The 20,952-nt window shown below is 57.4% G+C and overlaps 1 protein-coding gene across 2 annotated transcripts in view; it reads left to right on the top strand.

Moving 5' to 3' along the window:
* Window positions 1–20,952, top strand: part of COL5A1 (collagen type V alpha 1 chain) — a 151,054-nt gene that overhangs the window by 111,016 nt on the left and 19,086 nt on the right. For both annotated transcript variants that reach the window (XM_072778551.1, XM_072778550.1), the window contains exons 36-58: window positions 104–157; window positions 1,055–1,108; window positions 4,274–4,327; window positions 5,042–5,149; window positions 6,404–6,493; window positions 6,588–6,641; window positions 7,926–8,033; window positions 10,083–10,190; window positions 11,051–11,104; window positions 12,006–12,059; window positions 12,165–12,272; window positions 13,164–13,217; window positions 13,307–13,414; window positions 14,503–14,556; window positions 15,410–15,517; window positions 16,127–16,180; window positions 16,441–16,494; window positions 17,690–17,743; window positions 18,339–18,392; window positions 19,090–19,197; window positions 19,299–19,352; window positions 19,439–19,492; window positions 20,407–20,514. In XM_072778551.1, coding sequence (XP_072634652.1) covers window positions 104–157; window positions 1,055–1,108; window positions 4,274–4,327; window positions 5,042–5,149; window positions 6,404–6,493; window positions 6,588–6,641; window positions 7,926–8,033; window positions 10,083–10,190; window positions 11,051–11,104; window positions 12,006–12,059; window positions 12,165–12,272; window positions 13,164–13,217; window positions 13,307–13,414; window positions 14,503–14,556; window positions 15,410–15,517; window positions 16,127–16,180; window positions 16,441–16,494; window positions 17,690–17,743; window positions 18,339–18,392; window positions 19,090–19,197; window positions 19,299–19,352; window positions 19,439–19,492; window positions 20,407–20,514 — 1,710 coding nt within the window. The remainder of the gene's footprint in view (window positions 1–103; window positions 158–1,054; window positions 1,109–4,273; window positions 4,328–5,041; window positions 5,150–6,403; window positions 6,494–6,587; window positions 6,642–7,925; window positions 8,034–10,082; window positions 10,191–11,050; window positions 11,105–12,005; window positions 12,060–12,164; window positions 12,273–13,163; window positions 13,218–13,306; window positions 13,415–14,502; window positions 14,557–15,409; window positions 15,518–16,126; window positions 16,181–16,440; window positions 16,495–17,689; window positions 17,744–18,338; window positions 18,393–19,089; window positions 19,198–19,298; window positions 19,353–19,438; window positions 19,493–20,406; window positions 20,515–20,952) is intronic.

Below are 20,952 nucleotides of genomic sequence, written 5' to 3'. Positions count from 1 at the left end.
CTCAGAGAACCAACAACTTGGGAGGCCAGTGGTGGGGGGCGGCTGGGCCCCTACATGGAAGGGGAAGGACGTCTGTGCTCAGTGGGCTGATCTCTGTTCCCAGGGACCCAACGGACCTCAAGGACCCACCGGTTTCCCTGGACCCAAGGGCCCCCCTGTAAGTAATGTGTTTTCCTTGTTAGGCGGGGATTCTGGGGGCTCCATGCAGGCCCCTCCCGGTGGGCCAGTAGGCGGGTGTCATCTGGGAAGCTGGCTGCAGAGAGCTGCTTTTCAGAAGCGTGGACCTCTCTCTCATTTAGACCAACGTGGCCTCCTAGGTGGGCCCAGTGTGAGCATCCTGGGGCCGCTGGGCCATGTTACCACTGACTTGGTCACTTAAAACAGCAGAAATGTGTTCTCTCATCCTCTGGAGGCCAGAAGTCCAAAACCTGGGAGCTGGCAGGCCTGGTCCCTTCCGGAGGCTTCAGGAGAAACTGTCTCCTGCTCTCTCCTGGCCCCCGGGCTTGCTAGCCGTCCATGGCTTGTGCTCTCTTCTCTCCATCTGGCCTCCACCCTCACGTGGCCACCTCCTCTCTGGGCTCCTCTGGGTCTTCAAACCTCTGTCTTGTTATGGGGCCATGTGTCACTGGATTAGGGCCCACTCCAGTGCAGTATGACCTTGTCTTGATGACATCGGCAAAGCCCCAGTGTCCCAAGTGACGTCACCTTCACAGGTGCAGGGGGTTAGGACTTGAACCTGTGTTTTGGGAACACAACTGGATTCAGAACAGGTGCCATATCTCCCTGGCGGTCAGCAATCAGGACAGGACAGCCCTGGGTCCCCATGCTGCCTGCCTCAGTATCCCCCCCCCGGGCGGTGAAGCGTGGCCCTCAGGAAGGCTGTGCAGGTTCAAGAGGTGACACACAGGTGCTGTGACAAACCATGACTGTTGCAGAAATTTTCTGTGAAATGAAGTAGCAGTCACCTGCCCCCCCACCCCAAGCTGGCATTAAATCCCAAAGGTGCGTGCTTCTCAGAACCCACTGAAACTTCTTCCTTTGCCTCTTTCTTCAGGGCCCTCCAGGCAAGGACGGGCTCCCAGGACACCCTGGACAGAGAGGAGAGACCGTGAGTACTGGCAGTGCAGGGACAGGGGGACAAGGGGACACAGGCTGGCGACCTCTCCTGCAGCCCCACATGTGGGCACTGCCTCCTCTTCCTCAGGAAAATCCTCCTGAGTGTGGGAGCTGCACGCATTCAGATGGGAAGGGAGCAGGAAGGGCTGTGTCCTGCTGTGAAGCTGCAGGAGGGCCTCGGGCTTGTACTGGTCATAGCCTCGTCGCTTTGGGCACTTCTGGCCTCGGGTTGATGGCAAGGGCTGGGCAGGGGGGCCCTTCAAGGAGGCAGGTGGGCTTGCAGCTATGTTCTCCATCAGCAGATTGCTGCCCCACACCCACTGCCCACCTTCTCCTTCCCTTTAGAAGAGCCCAGAGCAGGTGGTATCTGAGCGTTAAAGATCTCGGTGTTTTCAGTTGGGACAAAAAGCATTTTTCAGAAGTAAGATCAGTTCCTGGTCATAAGCACCATTTGGGATTTGAACCAGTGCACTGCGTCTACTGCAGGCATGTCCTGGGAGGGGGTTGTGGTGAGGTACACCTGTGACCTTGAGGCCCCCAGGTTCAGACAGGTAGGGCCCTTTTGTCGCCAGATGGATGGTAGAGGTTGCTGGGAGGCCCCTTTGGCCCTGCAGCCAGTATTTTTATGGTCACGGATCTCTGAAAGACAGTCACAGCAAATGGGGGCCCTGTGACCAATGAGACCTTGAATGCCAGATTTAACATCTCAGTACTTGCTCTAAAAAAAAAAAAAAAAAAAAAAAATTTCCCTTTGTCCCTCCGGTTCATTGTGATGAAACCTCTTTTAATTATACCTTCCTGGTGTTCTGTTGCTTGGCGCATGCTGGCTGATAAATGCAGATTACCCTGTTCTTTTGTTTATAGAAAAAATTAAAACCTTTCATCTGAGCTTTCGCATATGTTTCTCTAATGCTGTTCTGAGGAGGAGACAAGATAGAAGGTTTTGCCAAGTGTGTGCTTTTCTCCCTCTGACTTCTCCCAAAGAGAGGCTGGTAGAATGATTAAGCTCCTTGTCTTTGCTGGGAACAGAGTACAGGGACTTTCCAGCTACCTGTGCCGGGCCTGGCTGCCCTCACGGACACAGGAACATCCCGTCCCCAGACCGGCCAGGACAGAGGTCTCCAATGTGGGGCGTCCAGACACATCCTCCAGAGAGGTCTTTTGTCAGGTGTTGACCTTGCTCTTTAATAAGAAGTGGATACATAAGAGGCCGATACTTCTATTTTTTTTTCCTTTTTTTATTTTTTATTTTTTTTATTTTTAATTTTTTAATTTTTTTATTTTTTTTATTTATTTTTTATTGGTGTTCAATTTACTAACATACAGAATAACCCCCAGTGCCCGTCACCCATTCACTCCCACCCCCCGCCCACCTCCCCTTCCAACACCCCTAGTTCGTTTCCCAGAGTTAGCAGTCTTTACGTTCTGTCTCCCTTTCTGATATTTCCCACACATTTCTTCCCCCTTCCCTTATATTCCCTTTCACTATTATTTATATTCCCCAAATGAATGAGAACATATAATGTTTGTCCTTCTCCGACTGACTTACTTCACTCAGCCTAATACCCTCCAGTTCCATCCACGTTGAAGCAAATGGTGGGTATTTGTCATTTCTAATAGCTGAGTAATATTCCATTGTATACATAAACCACATCTTCTTTATCCATTCATCTTTCGTTGGACACCGAGGCTCCTTCCACAGTTTGGCTATCATGGCCATTGCTGCTATAAACATCGGGGTGCAGGTGTCCCGGCATTTCACTGCATCTGTATCTTTGGGGTAAATCCCCAGCAGTGCAATTGCTGGGTCATAGGGCAGGTATATTTTTAACTGTTTGAGGAACCTCCACACAGTTTTCCAGAGTGGCTGCACCAGTTCACATTCCCACCAACAGTGTAAGAGGGTTCCCTTTTCTCCACATCCTCTCCAACATTTGTTGTTTCCTGAGAGAGGCTGATACTTCTAGATGTGAGCCCAAAGTCCATTTCTGGGCAAGGGGTTCAAATCTGATTCCATCCTGAGCCAGCAGCAATGGTCCTACCCCCGAGGCAGACGGAGAGGCCCTCCTTGTGTTACACACCAGCTCCTGCTCCCCTTGGGCACTTCCGCCATGGCCCACCAAACAGAGGTGCCCTCGACCTGTCCACCACCCCCTGTAAGACGCTGCCTTTAATTAATTCTACTTGAAAAAATGGCCATTTCCATGCATTGCATGCAACTCCCCCGGGCCAAAAGAGAAGAGCCCTCTGAGAATTTGCAGGGATGCTGAATCTGCCATGCATTTGCATGGTCCAGCGGCTAAGCATGAAGTTTCATATGCCAGCATGGTGGCTGTCCTCACGGGGTGGCAGGGAACCGCCCTTGCCTATCAGCCACGTGAGCCAGTCTGCTTGTCTCCTGGGTCTTGCTGGGGCTTACAACTTCTGCTAATAGCTTCCTGGGCGTCACACCTGCACATCTCCGCCAGTGTTGCATGGCACCTGCAGATAGCCTCTCCTTGGTATATGCTGTGCTCTGTAGATGCGCCCAGAAATGAAGCCTTCCTCTTCGCAGTCCACTTTCTCCTTGAAGGAAGCGTGTGTAGCGTGGCCAGCATCCACAGTGAAGGCAGGGCCGTTGCCCACGAGCAGTGGGCAGGGCAGAGGGAGAAATTGCTGTGGAATCAGGCTCAGGGCACGCTCACGCTGCCAAGTCATGGAAGCAGCAAGCCCCCGCTGTTTCCTGATTTCCACAGATGCCCAGGGGCTGGTGAGGTCACCTGTCACGCAGCAGAGGTGTTAGCGACACACGCGGGACCGTCTCACAGAGCCGCTAATGAGAAACAGCCCAGAGGTAGCTCCCGAGTCGAGCTTCCGGAGGCTGAGAAATGGCACCGAGTCTGCTGGGAAAATGAACACTTAGTGACATTATAAAGATTAACGGTTTTAAAATATATTTCTCAGCACAAAAACACGGCGGCGGAAACCAGCTAGTGAAGCTAACTTGTCTGGCTTCATTATCTTCATGAAATTAATGCACAAACAGAGCAGGAGAGCTGGGCCCTCTGGAGTGAAGTCGGGAGCGTGTGCAATTTATTCGGGGACGTGGCGGGCGGTTGGGGTGCAAGGCTTCTGATGGGAGCCACCCGGCCACCTCAGGCGCTGACTCTCTCCGCAGGGGTTCCAAGGCAAGACCGGCCCCCCGGGACCTCCAGGCGTTGTCGGCCCTCAGGTGAGTGGCACCCCGCCCCTCCGTGTTTCACTGGCAGTTGGTGTTGTGTGCCCACGCAGGAACGGGAGGAAGAGGTCCCAGGATTGGGAAAGTGCAGGTGTAACTCACAGAGAATCCTGAGCCCCACAAGCTTGTTGACATTCAGAGCTGAGCTTTGCATGGGGAGCCAGATGGGGGCACGGGGGAACCGTCTGTTGAACCATCAGCGAGCACCAAGCAGGCAGAACCAACACGGCCCCTGGGCAGTTGGGGCAGGCTTCCTGGGCAGGGCCCCGCCGTACCTGTTCCTCCCTGCCCTCCTGCCCTCCTGCCCTGGGCTCTGGTCAGGGCCGGCCCCTGCTTTTCTGCAGAGCAGACTCGTGGCTTTGAGCAGCAAAACCGGGCAGCAAGCTTGCACCTAATGTAGTGGTAAATAAGATATTGACCCGCTGTGGCCTGGACTGCAGGCAATGTGGGCACACTGCCCACCTCTCAGGTGGCGATCTGGCCACCTTCCCTGCATGTGGCTCCACGTTACATCCTACCCCGTCCACTCTGCTCTTTTTTCTGACTCTTTATGGGAAGGAAGAGATTTGTGAAGCAGGATGAGGTTTGGTGAGCATGCAGTGGGCCCTGTGCCTCCACGGCCCCGGCCGTCCCTGATTTGGGAAGAGAAAATTGCTTCCTGGCAAGTCTCTTGAGAACTTTTGTGGCTGATACCGACTTTCCTCACAGGGTCCCACAGGAGAAACTGGTCCGATGGGCGAGCGTGGCCACCCTGGGCCCCCAGGCCCCCCCGGTGAACAGGGGCTCCCAGGCCTTGCTGGGAAAGAGGGGACGAAGGTGAGTTAGTTGGGCCTTCCGTGCCAGCCTGACTTCCCAACAGGGAGTTTTCTCCTGCTCTAAAATGACTCAGAGTAAGCGATTTCTCAGACAAATGCCCTTCATGTCAGTCTGCTCCCCAGACCGCAGGCTCAGCCCCACTTTCGCCTGGTCTGAAGGAGCACCTGAACTGACTCGCCACAGGGATGGAGGGTGACGGGGCTGGGGGTCAGCCCGTCCTGGGCCTTCTGCCCCCGAGGCCATGTCTCCCATCACTCAGCTGCCACATAACGTGCTCTGATACTTCATGTCTGAAGATAATTGAACAGAAAGTGACCCATTAAAAACTTTCCCATAATAAGAGGCGTGAGAATAAATAATAAAAGTAGGAAGCGGATGCTTTTCTGTCCTACCTCTTAGTGTGGATCCTGCCTTCCCTTTTTATTCCTCAGGGCGCCACCCCCCGAAGCCAGGGGGGTCGTAATTCCCGTGTATCGGCTTGAAAATGGCGAGCCACCTCCCCTTGCAGCTTCTCAGTGAGGGACACAGCAGACCCAGCCCTTTGGATGAGCACACGCACAAGAGTAACCCTCACGATAATGAGGTAGAGCCAGTCAAGTAGAGTAGGGCAGTTGAAAAAATTGCACAGTTATGTAGGTGCACTGAAACACACGTGTGCCATATGCACGTGTGCATGAGTGTGCGATGTGTGTAGACGTAAGCGAGCATATATCCCAGTCACTGAGAGGCTCTCTGAATTCGGGAAGGAGGCCGAGGGCATGCTGGTTGGAGAGCCCCTCTACTCCCATGTTTGGCCCCGGAGAAAATTCTAGAAGATATTTGGAACAAGTATCCTGGGTGATAAGTCCGTTTGGAGTGATGCTGCCAATGTTCCTTTACCTGAGAAGTCATGAGAAGCCCCAAATGTATGAAACAGGTAGATGTGGAGGCAGATAGCCACCTGGCCTCAGCTCCCACTGTGGCCCCAGAGAGATGAAGTCTGTGCCCAAACCACATGCAGCGCCAGCCCCGGGAACCTGCCCCAGGCGTGAGCACAGGTGGTGTTTCTGTGTGTGGAGCTGCTGGTGAGGAAATCCAGTCACAACTCAGAAGTTCCTTCTGAAGCCGCTGCCCAGGCAGTCTAACCTGATCCCACTCTAACCTGATCCCAGAAAGATCTGGAAGGGGAAGACCCGCCCAGTTCCCCACCCACCCTGGTCTCGGGCATTGCTTGGAAGGCATCACTTACAAGCTAATCTATGGCTCTGATTTCAGGGTGACCCAGGCCCCGCCGGCCTGCCTGGAAAAGATGGCCCTCCTGGGTTACGTGGCTTCCCCGGGGATCGAGGGCTCCCTGGTCCAGTGGTGAGTGAGGGGCCAGGCGGGGTCGGAGCTGGACACTGCCCAGCCCGCGGGCCTCTCCGCATGGTGCCCCGACCTCATTCTCGTTGCTCTGCAGGGAGCACTTGGCCTGAAAGGCAGCGAAGGCCCCCCCGGCCCACCAGGCCCCGCGGTGAGTGCTATCAGTCGCACAGACGTTTTATCCCTTCCTCTTTCTCAAAACCTGGTCTGCAGACAAGACAGGGTGGCCCAAGGGCCAGGAGAGCATGCACATCAGCCCTGCTCACTATGGGTCCCCGGGGGACAGTGGGCAGGGGCCCCGAGCTGGCAGCCAGGGTGACAACGAGCCAAGAGCATGACCAAAGCCAAGAGACATGGGTGTGGAAGGAGGGCCGCGTGGTCCTGTCGAGGAGCGGGGCGCATGCTGATGTGCTTAGCGTAGGTCTGGGCAGGGGCTGTGGGGACCGAAGGTCTCTCTCACCCCTGAGCCTGGATTCGAGAGTCAGGTGACCTGCACGGCCCGGGCTGCCCATGCAGAGGTGAGCCGGCACAGGTGCAGGTCCGTCCCCGGAGCCGAGGGTCAGAGGGCTTCCAGGGTGCTGCCTGCTAGCTGAAAGGCCACCCCTCCAGCCTTCAGAGTCCAGCTATGAGAGGTCTGATGATGCAGTGTCCCCAGAGCCGCCTCTGTGGTCTGGGAGAGTGGGGAGCCGCGCTGGGGCTGTGCCGACAGACCCCTGTTCTTGGTCGACACCTGATGGAGATGTGACACCTGCTGTACTTTCCGTGGCCCTTCAGAGGGGGAGCATCTCACAGCCCCGACTGCTTCATGGATGTGGGGCTCTGGGAGCTGCCCCCCAGCCCCCGGCTGGGTCTGGGCGCAGGCCACAAATGGACCCCACCTGTCCCCAGTTGAGTCACGGACCATTTTAGAGAGATGACAGTTGGGAAGCCAGGCCTTTCTTTGAAACGTTGCCCGTCCTTCCAATAGAGCCTGGCACAAGATGGTGGCCTCCCTCTGTGCTGACCCTTGAATTAGGCCAGGTTCCCCCAACCAGCGGTACCCCAGGGACAGCGCCTCCCCACCAAAACATACAGCACAGGGGAGCAGGGCAGAGAGAGCCTTTTGTGGGCAGCAGATCCCACGGGGAAGTGTGGTGCCAGGCCCTGGAGTGGGAGCCCAGAGGGCGAGGATATCACCCCGGCGAGCGCTTAAGGAGGCCGTGTTCTCAGACCTGGGGCAGGAGAGGCAGGCGTGTGCTTGGCATTGCAGGAGGGGAGAAGCTGGGAGAAACCCAGAGCCTGAGCACTGGTCGGAGTAGTCTGTGCTGCCCAGGACCCTGGGAGCTACCGAGGGCTCTGGAGTGAGGGTCAGCAGTAGGACCTGGTAGCACTTTGGGAAATTGAATCCATGCATTCAGAGAGCCTCGGAAACAAACTGTTTTCTTGCCCACCCCAGGGATCTCCAGGGGAGAGAGGCCCGGCTGGTGCCGCTGGGCCCATCGGAATCCCAGGGAGACCTGGGCCCCAAGGACCTCCAGGGCCGGCTGGAGAGAAAGGAGCTCCTGTGAGTACTGGCTTGGGGGTTCAGGGGCCCTCCCCACCTTAGCCCCCTCTGACCTGCCACTGGCAGTCGTGCCCCAGGGGTTTGTGGGATGGGGGAGGTGGGTGGAATGAGTGCTTGTCCCCCAGGAAAGCGTGTGTGTTCCCAGCATCCTCACTGAGGTCCCAAGGGTCAGTTCCCAGTGTTGGCTTGCTTCTATCGGGGGAGTCACCTGAGCTGGAGGGGTGCTAGGGAGCATCTTGGCCAGGCACATGCACACGGAGGGCGGAGCTGTGACCGTCCACACATGGCCTTGGCCTCGGTATGGGCTCTGGGTGCCGTGTGTGGATGGGTCTGTTGCCTGCTGTATACCCAGCTCCCCTAGCCGGCAGGAGCCAGGGTGGTCTTTGCGTGAGAAGGGTGGGTGTTTGGGGTGGGAGCCCCCTCCACTGGTCTAGGGGTGGGCATGGAGAAAAGATGGGCTGGGAGGCAAGTGCTGGGAGAAGCAGCTTCTTCCTGGACCCCCATAGCCACATTCTCAGTGACCATGAGTGTGGCCCAGTCACCCGTGGAGGCATCATGAGACCTCCCGCCCCAGCCTTGGTGTCCATGAAGGAGATCAACAGGTCCCTTCTTGTCCAGACACCTCCTGGGAACCCGGTGGCTACCCTCTGCCAAGCACTTTCCCCCAAATAACCGCAAAATGCCCCGACACGCTTCTGCCTCGACCGTGTTCCATGTTCAGCTTCCATCACACGGTTTTGCAAACTCCCACCTGCCCCGCATTCAAACAGCCGTGGAGACAAATTTCAGCTCCATCCTCCCTTTTGCATTCAGATGTCAGAAAGAGCGGAGTTCTAGGGGAGAGGGCAAACATGCACATAGATGATCTCTGACCGAGTCAGGGCACCCATGCAGATAAGTTCCTGTCGGAGAGACACAGTCTTCTCAAGGCTTGGTGGTTCATGGGTGGAAAGGGCCTGGATGCCTTCCCTGGGCGGGAGCTCCCACTGGAAACCGCCAGGAATCTGGTCAGTCTGCTATAGGCCATTCTAATGGCATCTAATCATTTCCACTGAGACCACTGGACATCAATCCAGCTGAATTTGGTGCCAGAAACCCACCTTCTGTGGGGCATTGGATACATAAAGCGCACACAGATTCGGGTGGAAACAGTTGGGTTTGTTGCTCCAAGAGACTAAACACTTGAGCAGAAACCTCTCAGAGTTGTACTGTGCACTTGAAAGCTGGTCATTCTCCCCGAATGGCTCGAGAGAGAGAGAGCAAGCCAGGTATCTAAGCAACCTGACCAGTAATGTCGGACCAAGGATTCTGGGCACCTTACTTAGGGTAGACGTTTATATCTTACCCTAAGGCAGGAGCTAAGTGGAGGGGCAGGCAGTGAACCATGCAGGCAGGAAAGGATGAGCCAGGGTGCTGACATCCGAGTAGGTACCGGCCGCCCCAGATCCCGAGGCGGAGTGCACATTTCCTCTCCTGTGCCCCCTCCCCAGTGCATACCCCCCTTGTTCTGTGCTCTCAGAGTGATCCCCAGACTGGCAAAACCGAGCAAAGCAAGAATAGGGAGGACGTTTGAGCTGACCAGGGGCATTTTTAAGGGAAATGAGTCAAAATTACAAGAAAAGAGAGATGGGTGTGTGCATGCCTACTGGGCAGGGGGAGTTTGCAGAGAATTGAAAGGGTAGGAACATTGGTGGAAGCCTGAGCTCAGGTCCTCCTGGCTGTTGGCATAGATGATCCCACACGCAGTCTCAGGAGTCCTGCTGGCTGGGCTGAATCCTGGCTCTATGTTTCACATGCTGTGACTCAGTTTCCTCATTTCCAAAAGAGGAGGCCTTTTTTGGATGGGCACAGATGAGATGCAGTGGTGCACTGGAAGCAGGTGGCATGGGGCTAGACTCTGAGCTGCCCTCTGCATAGCTGGCTGAAATCTGTTAGGACTGTGGCGAGGGTACCGACCCAAACAGCGGGCTCCTCCTCTCTGGGGCGATGAGCTGGTGGTGGGATGTTCCCATGACAAGCTGTGTTTGACCTGAGATCTCTTCCCTGTAGGGTGAAAAAGGTCCCCAAGGCCCAGCTGGCCGAGATGGCCTCCAGGGCCCTGTGGGGCTCCCCGGTCCAGCTGGCCCCGTGGGCCCCCCTGGAGAAGATGGAGATAAGGTAAGGAGGGTTCACACAGGTCCTCTCGCCTGTGGACAACGCACTGTGCTGGCAACTGGGTGACCCCTGCCTGCCCTGCGCGCTCTGCGTGCACAATTTCAGTAAAGCCCACAGATCTGTGGTGACAGATGAGATCTCTGGTATGCCGGGTGAGGGGGCGGGGGACACTTAGAAACTGCTTCCATGCCCCCCTCCCCGCCAAGCACTCTGCTGTTTGCCCAGGACATTGGCCGCTAGTGGCTGGGGCGAGGAGAAATCCTCCCTGCTCTCCAATGCTCGTAGCGGTTCCGAGTGCAGAGGCTGATGCAATGAGGCTTTAGTCCGTATCCATTTTTCAATGTCTCCCCTTGAATCATCCCAGCTCCCTCTCATGAAAAATGTGGCTGCGGGAGCTTATGTTTTATCTCTCATTGAGTAAAGACAGTGAAATTTAGCTCTTTGGTTTCACTTTCCATTTATGATGACTCTCCAGTGACATTTGCAATGTCGTCACCTGTGCGCAGAGGATGCCGCCTCTTGGGGCAGGAGATGGCTCCGTGCAGCGGGCACTGTAGGCTGTCGGACCCCTCAGGAGCTCCATAGCTCCGCTGTTGGTTACTGTCCTGCTAGGCATGCCCCCGCTTGACAAAGTGCATATTTTCACCAGCACCAGGGTCCTATAGGGCATGAGATCAATGGCTTGCATTCACTGTTGCATTTGAAGGGAAATCTACCTAATTTATGGAAATGTCTCTTCCTAGGAAAGTTCTTGGGCTGCCCCAGAAGGGAGATTAATCCCAATGTCTGAGAAAAATGAATTATGGGGAGCAGCTAACGTGCAGGCAGTTCAGGGCTAACGGACTGTCCTCCTCTTCCCACAGGGAGAGATCGGGGAGCCTGGACAGAAGGGCAGCAAGGGGGACAAAGGCGAGCAGGTACGGGCCACACACTCACTGCTGGTGTTAATGCTGTTGTTGTCACACCCACCAACCATCCAAGCAGGATGCAACCACCGGGCTTCCTTGGGACTTGTGTGGGGGTGGCATGCACCTTTGCATTGATGCACACGTGTGTCCATATCTGAGGGGACCCCTCCTCACGGACAAGCAGAAGCACTCGCAAGTTTCCTAGAACAGAGCTGGGGGGGTGGGGGTGTCTTGTCTGGAGGTTTGGGGTTCTGCAGGCCTGGGTCACGGCCGCCCTGCGGTACTCAGGCTATGAGCGCCCTGCTAGAGCAGGGCCTGGACCTGTCCACTCTGAAGTCCTGGTGTGTCCTTGGGGAAGGCCTGTCACCTGGTTGCTGGCCCCGTCCTCAATGTGGTGACATGTGTCCGCTCTACTGCATAGCTGGGCCTCTTCCCGGTGGCCAGTGATCCTCTGTGTCAGGGGACCTGCTGTCCCTGGCTGGACACACTCCCCGGGGGCGGTGCTGCCCGGTACCCGCCTTGCCGTTCTCTCTTACTCGCTCCATGTGCCAGCAGTGCACTGTGCATAGGGACACGTGGGGGCTGGTATGGCACTGCCAGGAGTGAGCTCTGGGATCGTGAGTCCTGCATGTGTGAGCTGCCTGGTGTCCAGCCTTGTTTTTAAAACAGGGCCTGTGGGACCCCGATCCTGGGTGTGTGGTGGGAGCTAAGGTGACAGTGGCCATCCCCCGCCCCCGCTACCCGTGATGACCCGCGAGGGCCTGAATCCAGAGCCTGCAGGTAGCCTACAGCCGGCCACCCACACATGGGGGCTGACCGGGCCTCAGACTGTGGACCTCACACCGACCAACCCTCTCCCTCCGTCTCCGCTGCCATCTGAGAAGCAACCGTGTCTGTCTTTTCCCCACAGGGTCCTCCCGGGCCCACTGGTCCGCAGGGCCCCATCGGACAGCCTGGCCCCTCGGTGAGTACCTGCGCCCGGGACCTTTGGCCCATCCCCAGCCCCCCCACCCCGAGCCCGCGGGGTGCCTGCAGCTGCTCCTCACCCATGCCCCACTCTCTCCTGCAGGGAGCCGACGGCGAGCCAGGCCCTCGCGGGCAGCAGGGCCTCTTTGGGCAGAAAGGTGACGAAGGTCCGAGAGGTTTTCCTGGCCCCCCCGGGCCAGTGGGGCTGCAGGTACCTGCAGGTTTTGTGTGGTGGCAGCGGCTGGTCTACCTCACAGGCTTCCACCTCTGTGGAGCCTGCCCCACTCTCCCCTTCCTGTCCCCTCCTCTCCCCTCCCGTCCTGACATCATGAGCATGGGGAATCTAAGACTAAGCTTTGGGGGCCTCCCAGGGCTTCCTCAGGAATCAGAAGCAATGCAAGTTCCCATGATTGCAGATGTGTCCATACGTGTGTCTCTTACCCAGCGGTACCTATCTCCGAGCTCCCTGCAGAGATGCAGGAAGTGATTGACCAGTTGTAAACCTGTAAAAGGAAACTGCCTGCCCTGCGTCCTGCCCAGGAAGGGTGGCTTTGAACGCTCAGGCGCGTTTCATCTCCCTGCCTTTCTACGCGTGTGTTCATGCGCTCGTGTGCACATGTGTGGTTTTGTTTGGCTTTTGCAAAACCTGAATCTGGCTGTGTGTACAGAAAGTTTGTGCAGCTTCTCCCGTTTCCCTTTACGAGTTGTGTTCAGTGTTAGTAAATATTCTTTGGACGTGTCCCTTTTTATTTATTTTTCCAAGACATGATTTTTAGTCACCGCATAGCGTGCCAGCATATGGTGGTGACATAATTTATTCAGACATTTCCCTGCTGTTGGCTCATTAGGTTTTACTGTTTAATGGGACACTGCAGCAAGCGCCTTGGTCCATAAATCTCCAAGTACTCTCTAATGATTTCCTTGGGCTGGTTCTGAGACTTGGCATCATGGGGGTATCCTCATATTTGGCTGGACGCTTAGAAGCACATTCGGAGGCTCTTGGGCGCTTGCTTGGCGCCATGGCAGGGAGACCACGAAAGCCATGTGGGGACTGGGGTGGTGTGACACTGACCCACTAAGTGTCTGCTGTCTTCCTGCCCAGGGTCTGCCAGGACCTCCTGGAGAGAAGGGCGAGACTGGGGACGTGGGCCAGATGGTAAGTGTGACCAGGACGCACCGACTGCCCACTTCCGTTTTGGCCATGGTTGGCATTTTGTCTGTGCTCAATGGTTCTTCTTCCCCTAGGGTCCCCCAGGTCCCCCCGGCCCCCGAGGACCCTCTGGAGCTCCAGGTGCAGATGGGCCACAAGGGCCTCCAGGTGGAATCGGCAACCCCGGTGCCGTGGGAGAGAAGGTGACTCCTGGCCCCTTGCCGTTGCAGTGTCTGATGTGCGAGTGTGTGTGTGTGTGTGTGTGTGTGTGTGTGTGTGTGTGTCCAGCTGTGGATACAGAGACCCGCAGGGTGTTGTCGGGCTATTCCTGTCGAGTGCACTTTGACACTTAGCAGATCTGCATGGTGGAGGTGGGAGTTCTGACCCCTGCCCACCGTGGCCTTTGCAGAATCTCCCAGCCATACACCCAACCAGCAGAACTGGCCCTGCCCCTTCTCCATGACCTGGCTGATGGGTCTACTTCATCCCTGGAAGTACTGGGGTGGCTCCATTGACCGTTCCCCTCATGGTCAATTCCTTCTTCTCAAAGTCTAGGGTCCCCATATGATCTGATTCATTCTAGGGTGTGGGTCCTGGGGATGCCTCCATGAGCGTGGCGGGCTTCTGTGTGCGCACACATGTGTGCATGCCTGTACATGCATGTGTGCGGTGGGCAGGCCTCCACTGCAGTGCCTGTGAGCATGACCCTACCTCCTTGGGATAAGAGGAATGAAACCAATGTGCTTCCATTCACTGGTATTCCCTGTACACAGTTTTCACAGCTTTCTGACGTCAGCCTGTTAAATTGGAAGAAGTCCTCCATGGCTGGTCATTTTTTATGATACGAGAATTACAGACAAATGTATCCTGCTACCACCATAGATTAATGATGCCCTGCTTCTTCTCAGAGGTGTCCTCCTTCTGGGGCTCCTGCCTCCGCCCAGCATCCCAGTACCCTCTGCTCTCTGTGTCTGCCTGGCCCGTCCCTCCTGTGTGGTCCTCCCAGCCCTCCCACTGGCTTCTCGTGATTGCCCCCCATAACTTGCTCAGAGCACCATCCATGACATTCCGTGTACTGTGGTCACCTCCTTCATGAGACCATCAGAGCCCACTGGCATCACTTACCCTGATGTGGATGTGACATGGAGCCCCAGGGGCTGTCAGAGTGCAGTGGATGCTCTCATCCTGGGCTCCCCACCTCTAGGGCCCGACGCAGGAGGATTTGCTAAGTGCTTGGAGCTTGGGCCACTGATCTCCACGCCGCCATAACCATGTCATGTTTCCTCCTTAGGGTGAACCTGGTGAAGCTGGAGAGCCTGGCCTGCCTGGAGAGGGGGGCCCCCCGGTGAGTGGGCTCGCAGGGAGGTCACCACCATGGACCTCTATAGGGTGGGAAGCACACACTCTGCCTCAGTTTTCTCATCCATGAGATGGGAGCCACGTCTCCCCTCATGCTTAACTCATGGAGTTACTGTAACAAGAGGGAGTGAGATGGGGAGTGAGCAAGTGTGTGTGTGTGTGCACACATTTGAGTCTATGTGCAAGTGCGAGTGTATACATGTGCAAGCATGCCTGGGTGTGTGAATGTATGCATGTGTGCAAGTACAAGTGTGTGCATGTGTGTATGTGAGCATGCCTGTGTGTATGTGCACACACATTTACACATGCACGTAGGTGTGAGTGCCATGAGCACCCATGAGCCAAGACTGTGAGTTGCTCTGCTGTCTGTGGTGTTCCAGACCTGCTCCTGGGCTGCCATGATGTGGGGGCAATTGTCCCCTCATCAGCCCAGACCTGGAGTATCCTGACCTTTGCAGGTCAGAAGGGCATTCTTTCCAGGGTCTTGGGCCCAAGAAGTATGACTCGTGGACAGAGGTCTCCTGGGCCTCTAGCTGCTCCCTCCACCTGCAAACTGGGGAGTGGCCAGGTGGCCTGAGTCCCCGCAGCCCCTCCCACCTAGAAGCTGAGTGTTGTCTCCAAAGGCCCTGTAAGCCAGTGGGCTCCTCAAGCCTGCCTCGTGGTGCCGGCTGGGCCAGACCACATGGGGAGCTGCTGAGGGCCGGGGAGCACGAGCACCTGCCAGTCCCCACCTGGCCCAGCCTGTGGCCTCGTCAGAGCATGCACTATCCCATGCATGCCAACGAGGGGGCACACTGGAGGCCTGCTCTGAGAACATTGACATTGGCCTTTCCCTCCAGGGACCCAAAGGAGAAAGGGGTGAGAAGGGCGAGTCGGGCCCTTCTGGTGCAGCTGGACCCCCTGGACCCAAAGGCCCTCCTGGGGACGATGGTCCTAAAGGCAGCCCCGTGAGTAGCTCTGAGATGCGCCAGCACCATGAAACTCTGGGGGCTCTGTGTTGGGTTATTCTCACTCCCACTGGCCGTGTACTAAAGCCTTCTGACTGTTATGGGGCTTGGAGTAACGTCTCTAAAGTTTAGAGGTTTTCACACCAGCTGCCAAGCCAGAGCCGTGAGGGTAGGAGGTGTGGGGTGTGAGGCTTTGGGGGCTCCTGTGAGGACCCCGGGAGCTTGCTGAGATGCACTGTGTGAACGGCGGACTCTCTGGATGCCGCCTTCCCATGGCCTGCCCTGGCTTGGCCCTGGGAGGAGGTTCTACGTGGCACGTTCTAGCTGCCTACAGGTCTAAGCTCCGGCTCAGCCTGAAGCTCTGGGAGCAGGAGTGGGCATGGCACCTGTCCTCTGCGTGCCTTGAGAGTGGAGCGCTGAGCCCGTCTGGCTTGGTGTGGTGTGGCTGGGATGGCACGGTGCTCTCCAGAGGGCTTCTGGGCCATCGGGTGCCCACCTGGTGTCAGGACCAGGAGTGTTGTAGAGGCTGGGTGAGGCAGGCGTGTAGGGGTGCGGCAGCAGCAGCTCCATTGCTGAGGGCCCAGATGTGCCTGTTTTTGTTTCTTTCAGGGCCCTGTTGGTTTCCCTGGAGATCCTGGTCCCCCTGGAGAGCCTGGCCCTGCGGTAGGTGTCCCGGGCTGCCGAGCCCCCAACCCCCAGGCCCTCCACCTGCCTTTGCCAGCCCGATTCTTTCTGGTTGTCTTCTATGAATTCTCTTCGGGGCCCAGTGCTTTCCCAAATGGCACCCCTGGTGGTCAGGTGGAGAGAGCGTGTTCCCACAGCGTTGACTTGGATTCTGGGGCAGGAACGAGGGACATGGTGGGCGTTGGCGTGTGACTCAGGTGCCAGCAGGAGGCAGAAGGAACTCGGTTTTGTTCCCACAGGGTCAAGATGGCCCCCCTGGTGACAAAGGGGACGACGGTGAGGCCGGACAAACGGTGAGTCCACTCATGACTTCCAGGGATCCCACACGGCTTCTTGCTGGAAGGTGCCGGGCACTCTTGGGGTTTGCAACTTGCTTTGTTCATTTCTTAGAAAAACCCAAGCCCTGTAAGCTTGTAGGATCAATTCTGAACAGTGACAGGACTGTGAGCTCCCTGCTAGAGGCCAGGGACAGGTGTACCAGTGGTTAGAGTCCAGGGACAGGTGTACCAGTGGTTCAGGACTCACCGCCACGGAGTCCGTGACTGCCCAAGCCTACCATGAAGGTCAGGCCTTATTCCTGCCTGATCAGGCCGGTGCCCTCCTCCAAAGGGCTCTGCCCAGGCCAGCCCTTGGGCTGAGATTACTCCAGGCCTTACCTCTCGCACCCGACACTGAGTTTCTGCGACATTGCTCACGCTGCACCAGCCGGGTAGACAGCTGCTGGAGGTTTCCTGTCCTCAGGCCCTGGCTGGTGTCACTGGTGTTAGATGAGCAGAAGCAAAGAAAGCTCAAGGGCCCAGCTCTGAGGCCAAGTCCCCTGAAAGATGCCCGAGGACCCTGGCCCCCTGGCCCGTGACTTGGGATGACCCTCATCCTCCTCGTGCCTCAGGTCCTCTTCTGTAGAAGGGGGTGTCTGCAGGAGGTGGTGTGGACGGAGCCAGCTCCCCGCAGAGCCAACATAATGGCTATGTGCTGGGAAAGTGCTCTTTGAAAATGTGACAGCATGGGGGGCCCATGACTCAGTTGGGTAAGCGTCCATCTCTTGGTTTCAGCTCAGGTGTGATCTCAGGGTTCTGGGTTCAAACTTCGCGTCGGGCTCCACACTCAATGAGGAGCCTGCTGGAGATGCTCCCTCTGCCCTGACCCCTACTCATGCTCGCATTCTCACATGCCCTCTCTCAAATAAATAAATAGATCTTTAAAAAAATAAAATAAAACGTGGCAGCACCGGTACTATGAGCCAGGACTCCCCACACTGCCCCACAGCCGCGTTGAGGGCAGAGGTCAGGTACAGGATGATTTCACCTGGGACTTCTTGCGGCAGTAGCTCCCCCCCGACCTGGGACAAGAGAGACAGCCTCAGCGCTGGCCCAGGACAGTACACGGGGGGAACTGTGTGTTTGGTCAGCCTCACGCCAGTGCAGACCTGCCGTGCTGCTGTCTGACCTGCCCTAATTCCCGAATTCTGTGTTCTTTCCCCGACACCAGGGATCTCCAGGCCCCACTGGCGAACCAGGACCGTCTGGGCCTCCAGGAAAAAGGGTAAATGATCCTGCCCGCTGCCCTTGGCCACCCAGCCCTCGTCAGCCCCGCTAGCTCTGGGTGGCCCTGGTAGGGAAGATGCTGCCGTCTGTGGTGTGGGCTCCAGCCCTGCCACATCCTCAGACCCCACACCCGCCAGGTCCATGGCCCCCTGCATGGAGGCGAGGCCAAGATGCCATCAGTAATTCCCGTTGTGGGGAAAAGACACCTACAGAGCCAGAAAATGCCTCGCTCTCCAGCTCACACCTTTCCTGAAAATCAGAACCAAAGGGCCGAATGGTGCTTTTCTGCGTGTTGAATTCTTAGCCCTTGCCGGTGCTGCGGTGCAGTGGCCTGTGTGGCATGTGACCAGGAGAGGGGCCCCAGCACTTGGACTAACCCGGAGGCCCTTCCCAGGGCTGGGGTCCCTGAGACTCACTCTGAGGGCCTGGTCCTTTCTGGCCAGGGGCCTGGGAGCCCCCTCCCCATGCTGCAGGCCCTCCATGTCCTCCCTGCCTGCCCCTCCAGCCTGGGCCTCTTCTCCTCCCGACACTGAGCTCATCGCTCTGGCGTCTGCAAGCAGCTCCTCACGTGTTTTTCCCTTGCTCTGTTCCAGGGTCCCCCAGGCCCCGCAGGCCCCGAAGGCAGACAGGGAGAGAAGGGAGCCAAGGTAATGTGCTTCCCTGCCCAGCTGTGACTGCAGAGCTTCCGAAGAGTGGCTTGCATGTTGGCCGGGTTGGGTGGGAAGCGGAGATGTGTGCATATAGGAGGAGAGCCACAGAGGCAGCAGGGAGCGGGAGGCGGCTCAGGGGGAGGCCCGGCTCTCACTGCAAACCAGGAGGGCGGCAGCTGGCATGCCCCAGGGTGCACAGGCTGTCAACCCCTCCAGCCTGAGGGTGGGGAACGGGTGCTGTGCACTCAACCCAGTGCTTGACCTGGCCACGTGGCCACTGCCCCCGAGCCGTGCCCACTGAGGGGCCCGTGTCTCACAGCTGGCTTGCAGCCTGGTGCCTGGGGCCCTCGAGGGACTGCTCCCTGTGATGCTGCTGCCCCTGCCTGCCTCCTGGAGCCATCCCATCGGGAGCAGAGGCAATGGCAGGAGCCGTCCAGCCCCACGCCAGCCCAGGAATGGTGGCCGTGTCCACCGTGAGTGCAGGCCTGGCCGGAACAGCTGAGATTGCCAGAGACTGGGGAGCTCAGCTGGCTGAGGAAATTAGAGGGATGGAGAATTGGTCAGGACAGCTCCCATAAAGAATGTGGAGAATTTGGGGCCATCCCAGTGATCTGGGGGCATCTGGGGCGCTCTGAGCAGTGGTCCTGGGCCAGAGTGGCTGTGGCCTCCAGCATCTGTGTCCTTGCACCTACAGGGGGAAGCCGGCTTGGAAGGCCCTCCTGGGAAGACTGGCCCCATTGGCCCCCAGGGAGCCCCTGGGAAGCCTGGGCCTGATGGCCTGCGAGGGATCCCGGGCCCTGTGGTGAGTGGATGGGGGCCAGGGAGGGGGGCAGCTGCAGGGGAGGGGCGTGGGCACAGGGACCGGCCTTGTGGGGCTCCTGCTGAGGGCCTGTTGTGTTTCAGGGTGAGCAAGGTCTCCCGGGCTCCCCAGGCCCCGACGGCCCCCCTGGCCCCATGGTGAGTAATAACCCCAAGGGGCTCCAGGCAGTGGTGGAGGGTGGAGTTGGGGAGGAGAACTCTGATCCCTCTGCCCCCTCCTGCAGGGACCCCCAGGACTCCCCGGCCTCAAAGGAGATTCTGGCCCCAAAGGGGAAAAGGTAAGATGGGACTCGGCCCTCTGAGGCTGTAGCTCGGGGCCCCTCAAACATGTGGGATATCAAACTATCAGCCACTCATCTGGCAGGTGCAGGCTGGGGACGGGTCCTGGGAGGCTGGGAAACCCAACCAGCCTGTGCTGTGAGGGACCCTGGAGACCCATGTGGAGGTCCCGGTGGAGGGGTGTCCAGGGTCTGAGGAGTGGACGGCAGTCCAGAATGCCTCCCACAGGGAGAGGGCCGAGACCACCCAACACGGCAAAGCCTGTTTGCTTTCTCTAGTGGAGGTGTTTTTTTTCTGCTCAAGCCGATTAATTCACAAATGTAAAGCACACACACAAACCAGACAGTTGCATCTGAAGGACTGGGGACTCTTTCTATTCTAGCCCATGCCTGTCACCACTGAGCCTGTGAAGTACGAAAGCTGGAAAAAAAAAACCCTTCTAGAGCCTTCCTATGGGCTCATGTAAAACAAACACATGGAAAGTTATGTAGAGAGTTTTTATTGCCTCCCCCCCAAAAAATCCATAAGAAATTATTATAGTATCTCTGATCCTCTGTAACTTCACTGAAGTCTGTGGATGTTTCTGTGCACACATTGGCTGTACAAAAACCAGATGTTGCATATGAGACCCATGCAAACATCACTCAGGAAAACACCCTGTTACCACTTTGGTCTGTGTCTGGATTTGTGTCTTCCCGCCTCTTTGGCTAGGACATCTACAGAAGGCCAGCTGTGTCACACCTGCTGTCTTGTCACTTGGCCTGCCTGTCAGCTGGGTCCTCTGCCAGGACGTGTGGCTGGTGACCCCGTGGCTTCCCTTGTCAGGGACCCCCGCCATGTCCAGCCAGCGCACGAGGTTGGCGGTGAGGCACAGCCACAGTGAGCGCCCCTTCCTGCCTTTATTCGTCAACAGGGTCATCCAGGCTTGATCGGACTCATCGGACCTCCGGGTGAACAGGGTGAAAAGGGTGACCGTGGTCTCCCTGGCCCCCAGGGCTCCTCTGGCCCCAAGGGAGAACAGGTGCGTGAGGAGGTGCCCCCACCACACCCCAGCGCGGCTCCTCAACGGGTGGTGAGAAGCATCTGAGGACCTGGCCTTGGGCCAGTTAGAGCTGGAAGGATGTCCTCACGTCTACCATACCTGGATGGGAATGGCAGAGGGGACGACTCGCCCAGGGCACAGGGGGCTGGGACGCAAGTGTGGCCCTGACTGGCTGCCAGCCTCTCCCTCCCTCAGCAGTTCACCTGATGGCCAAGCGAGGGCCTCTTACCCAGCTGACTGCCCAGGTCACTGGTGAGGCCCAACCGTGTATGCCAGGCACGCAGGGCAGCACCTACTCCCTGACCACGATGGGCACGCCTGGCCCCAGACCTACCCAGCACTGCAAACCCTAGCCAGAGGGTTCGTCCCTGCCCTGCACAGCCAGCCACTGAAGTGACTCTGTGGTCAGCGGCAGGG

The sequence above is a fragment of the Canis lupus genome, chromosome 16 (genome assembly GCF_048164855.1).
Source record: "Canis lupus baileyi chromosome 16, mCanLup2.hap1, whole genome shotgun sequence".
Lineage (NCBI taxonomy): Eukaryota > Metazoa > Chordata > Mammalia > Carnivora > Canidae > Canis > Canis lupus.
This window is presented reverse-complemented; position numbering and strand designations above follow the sequence as displayed.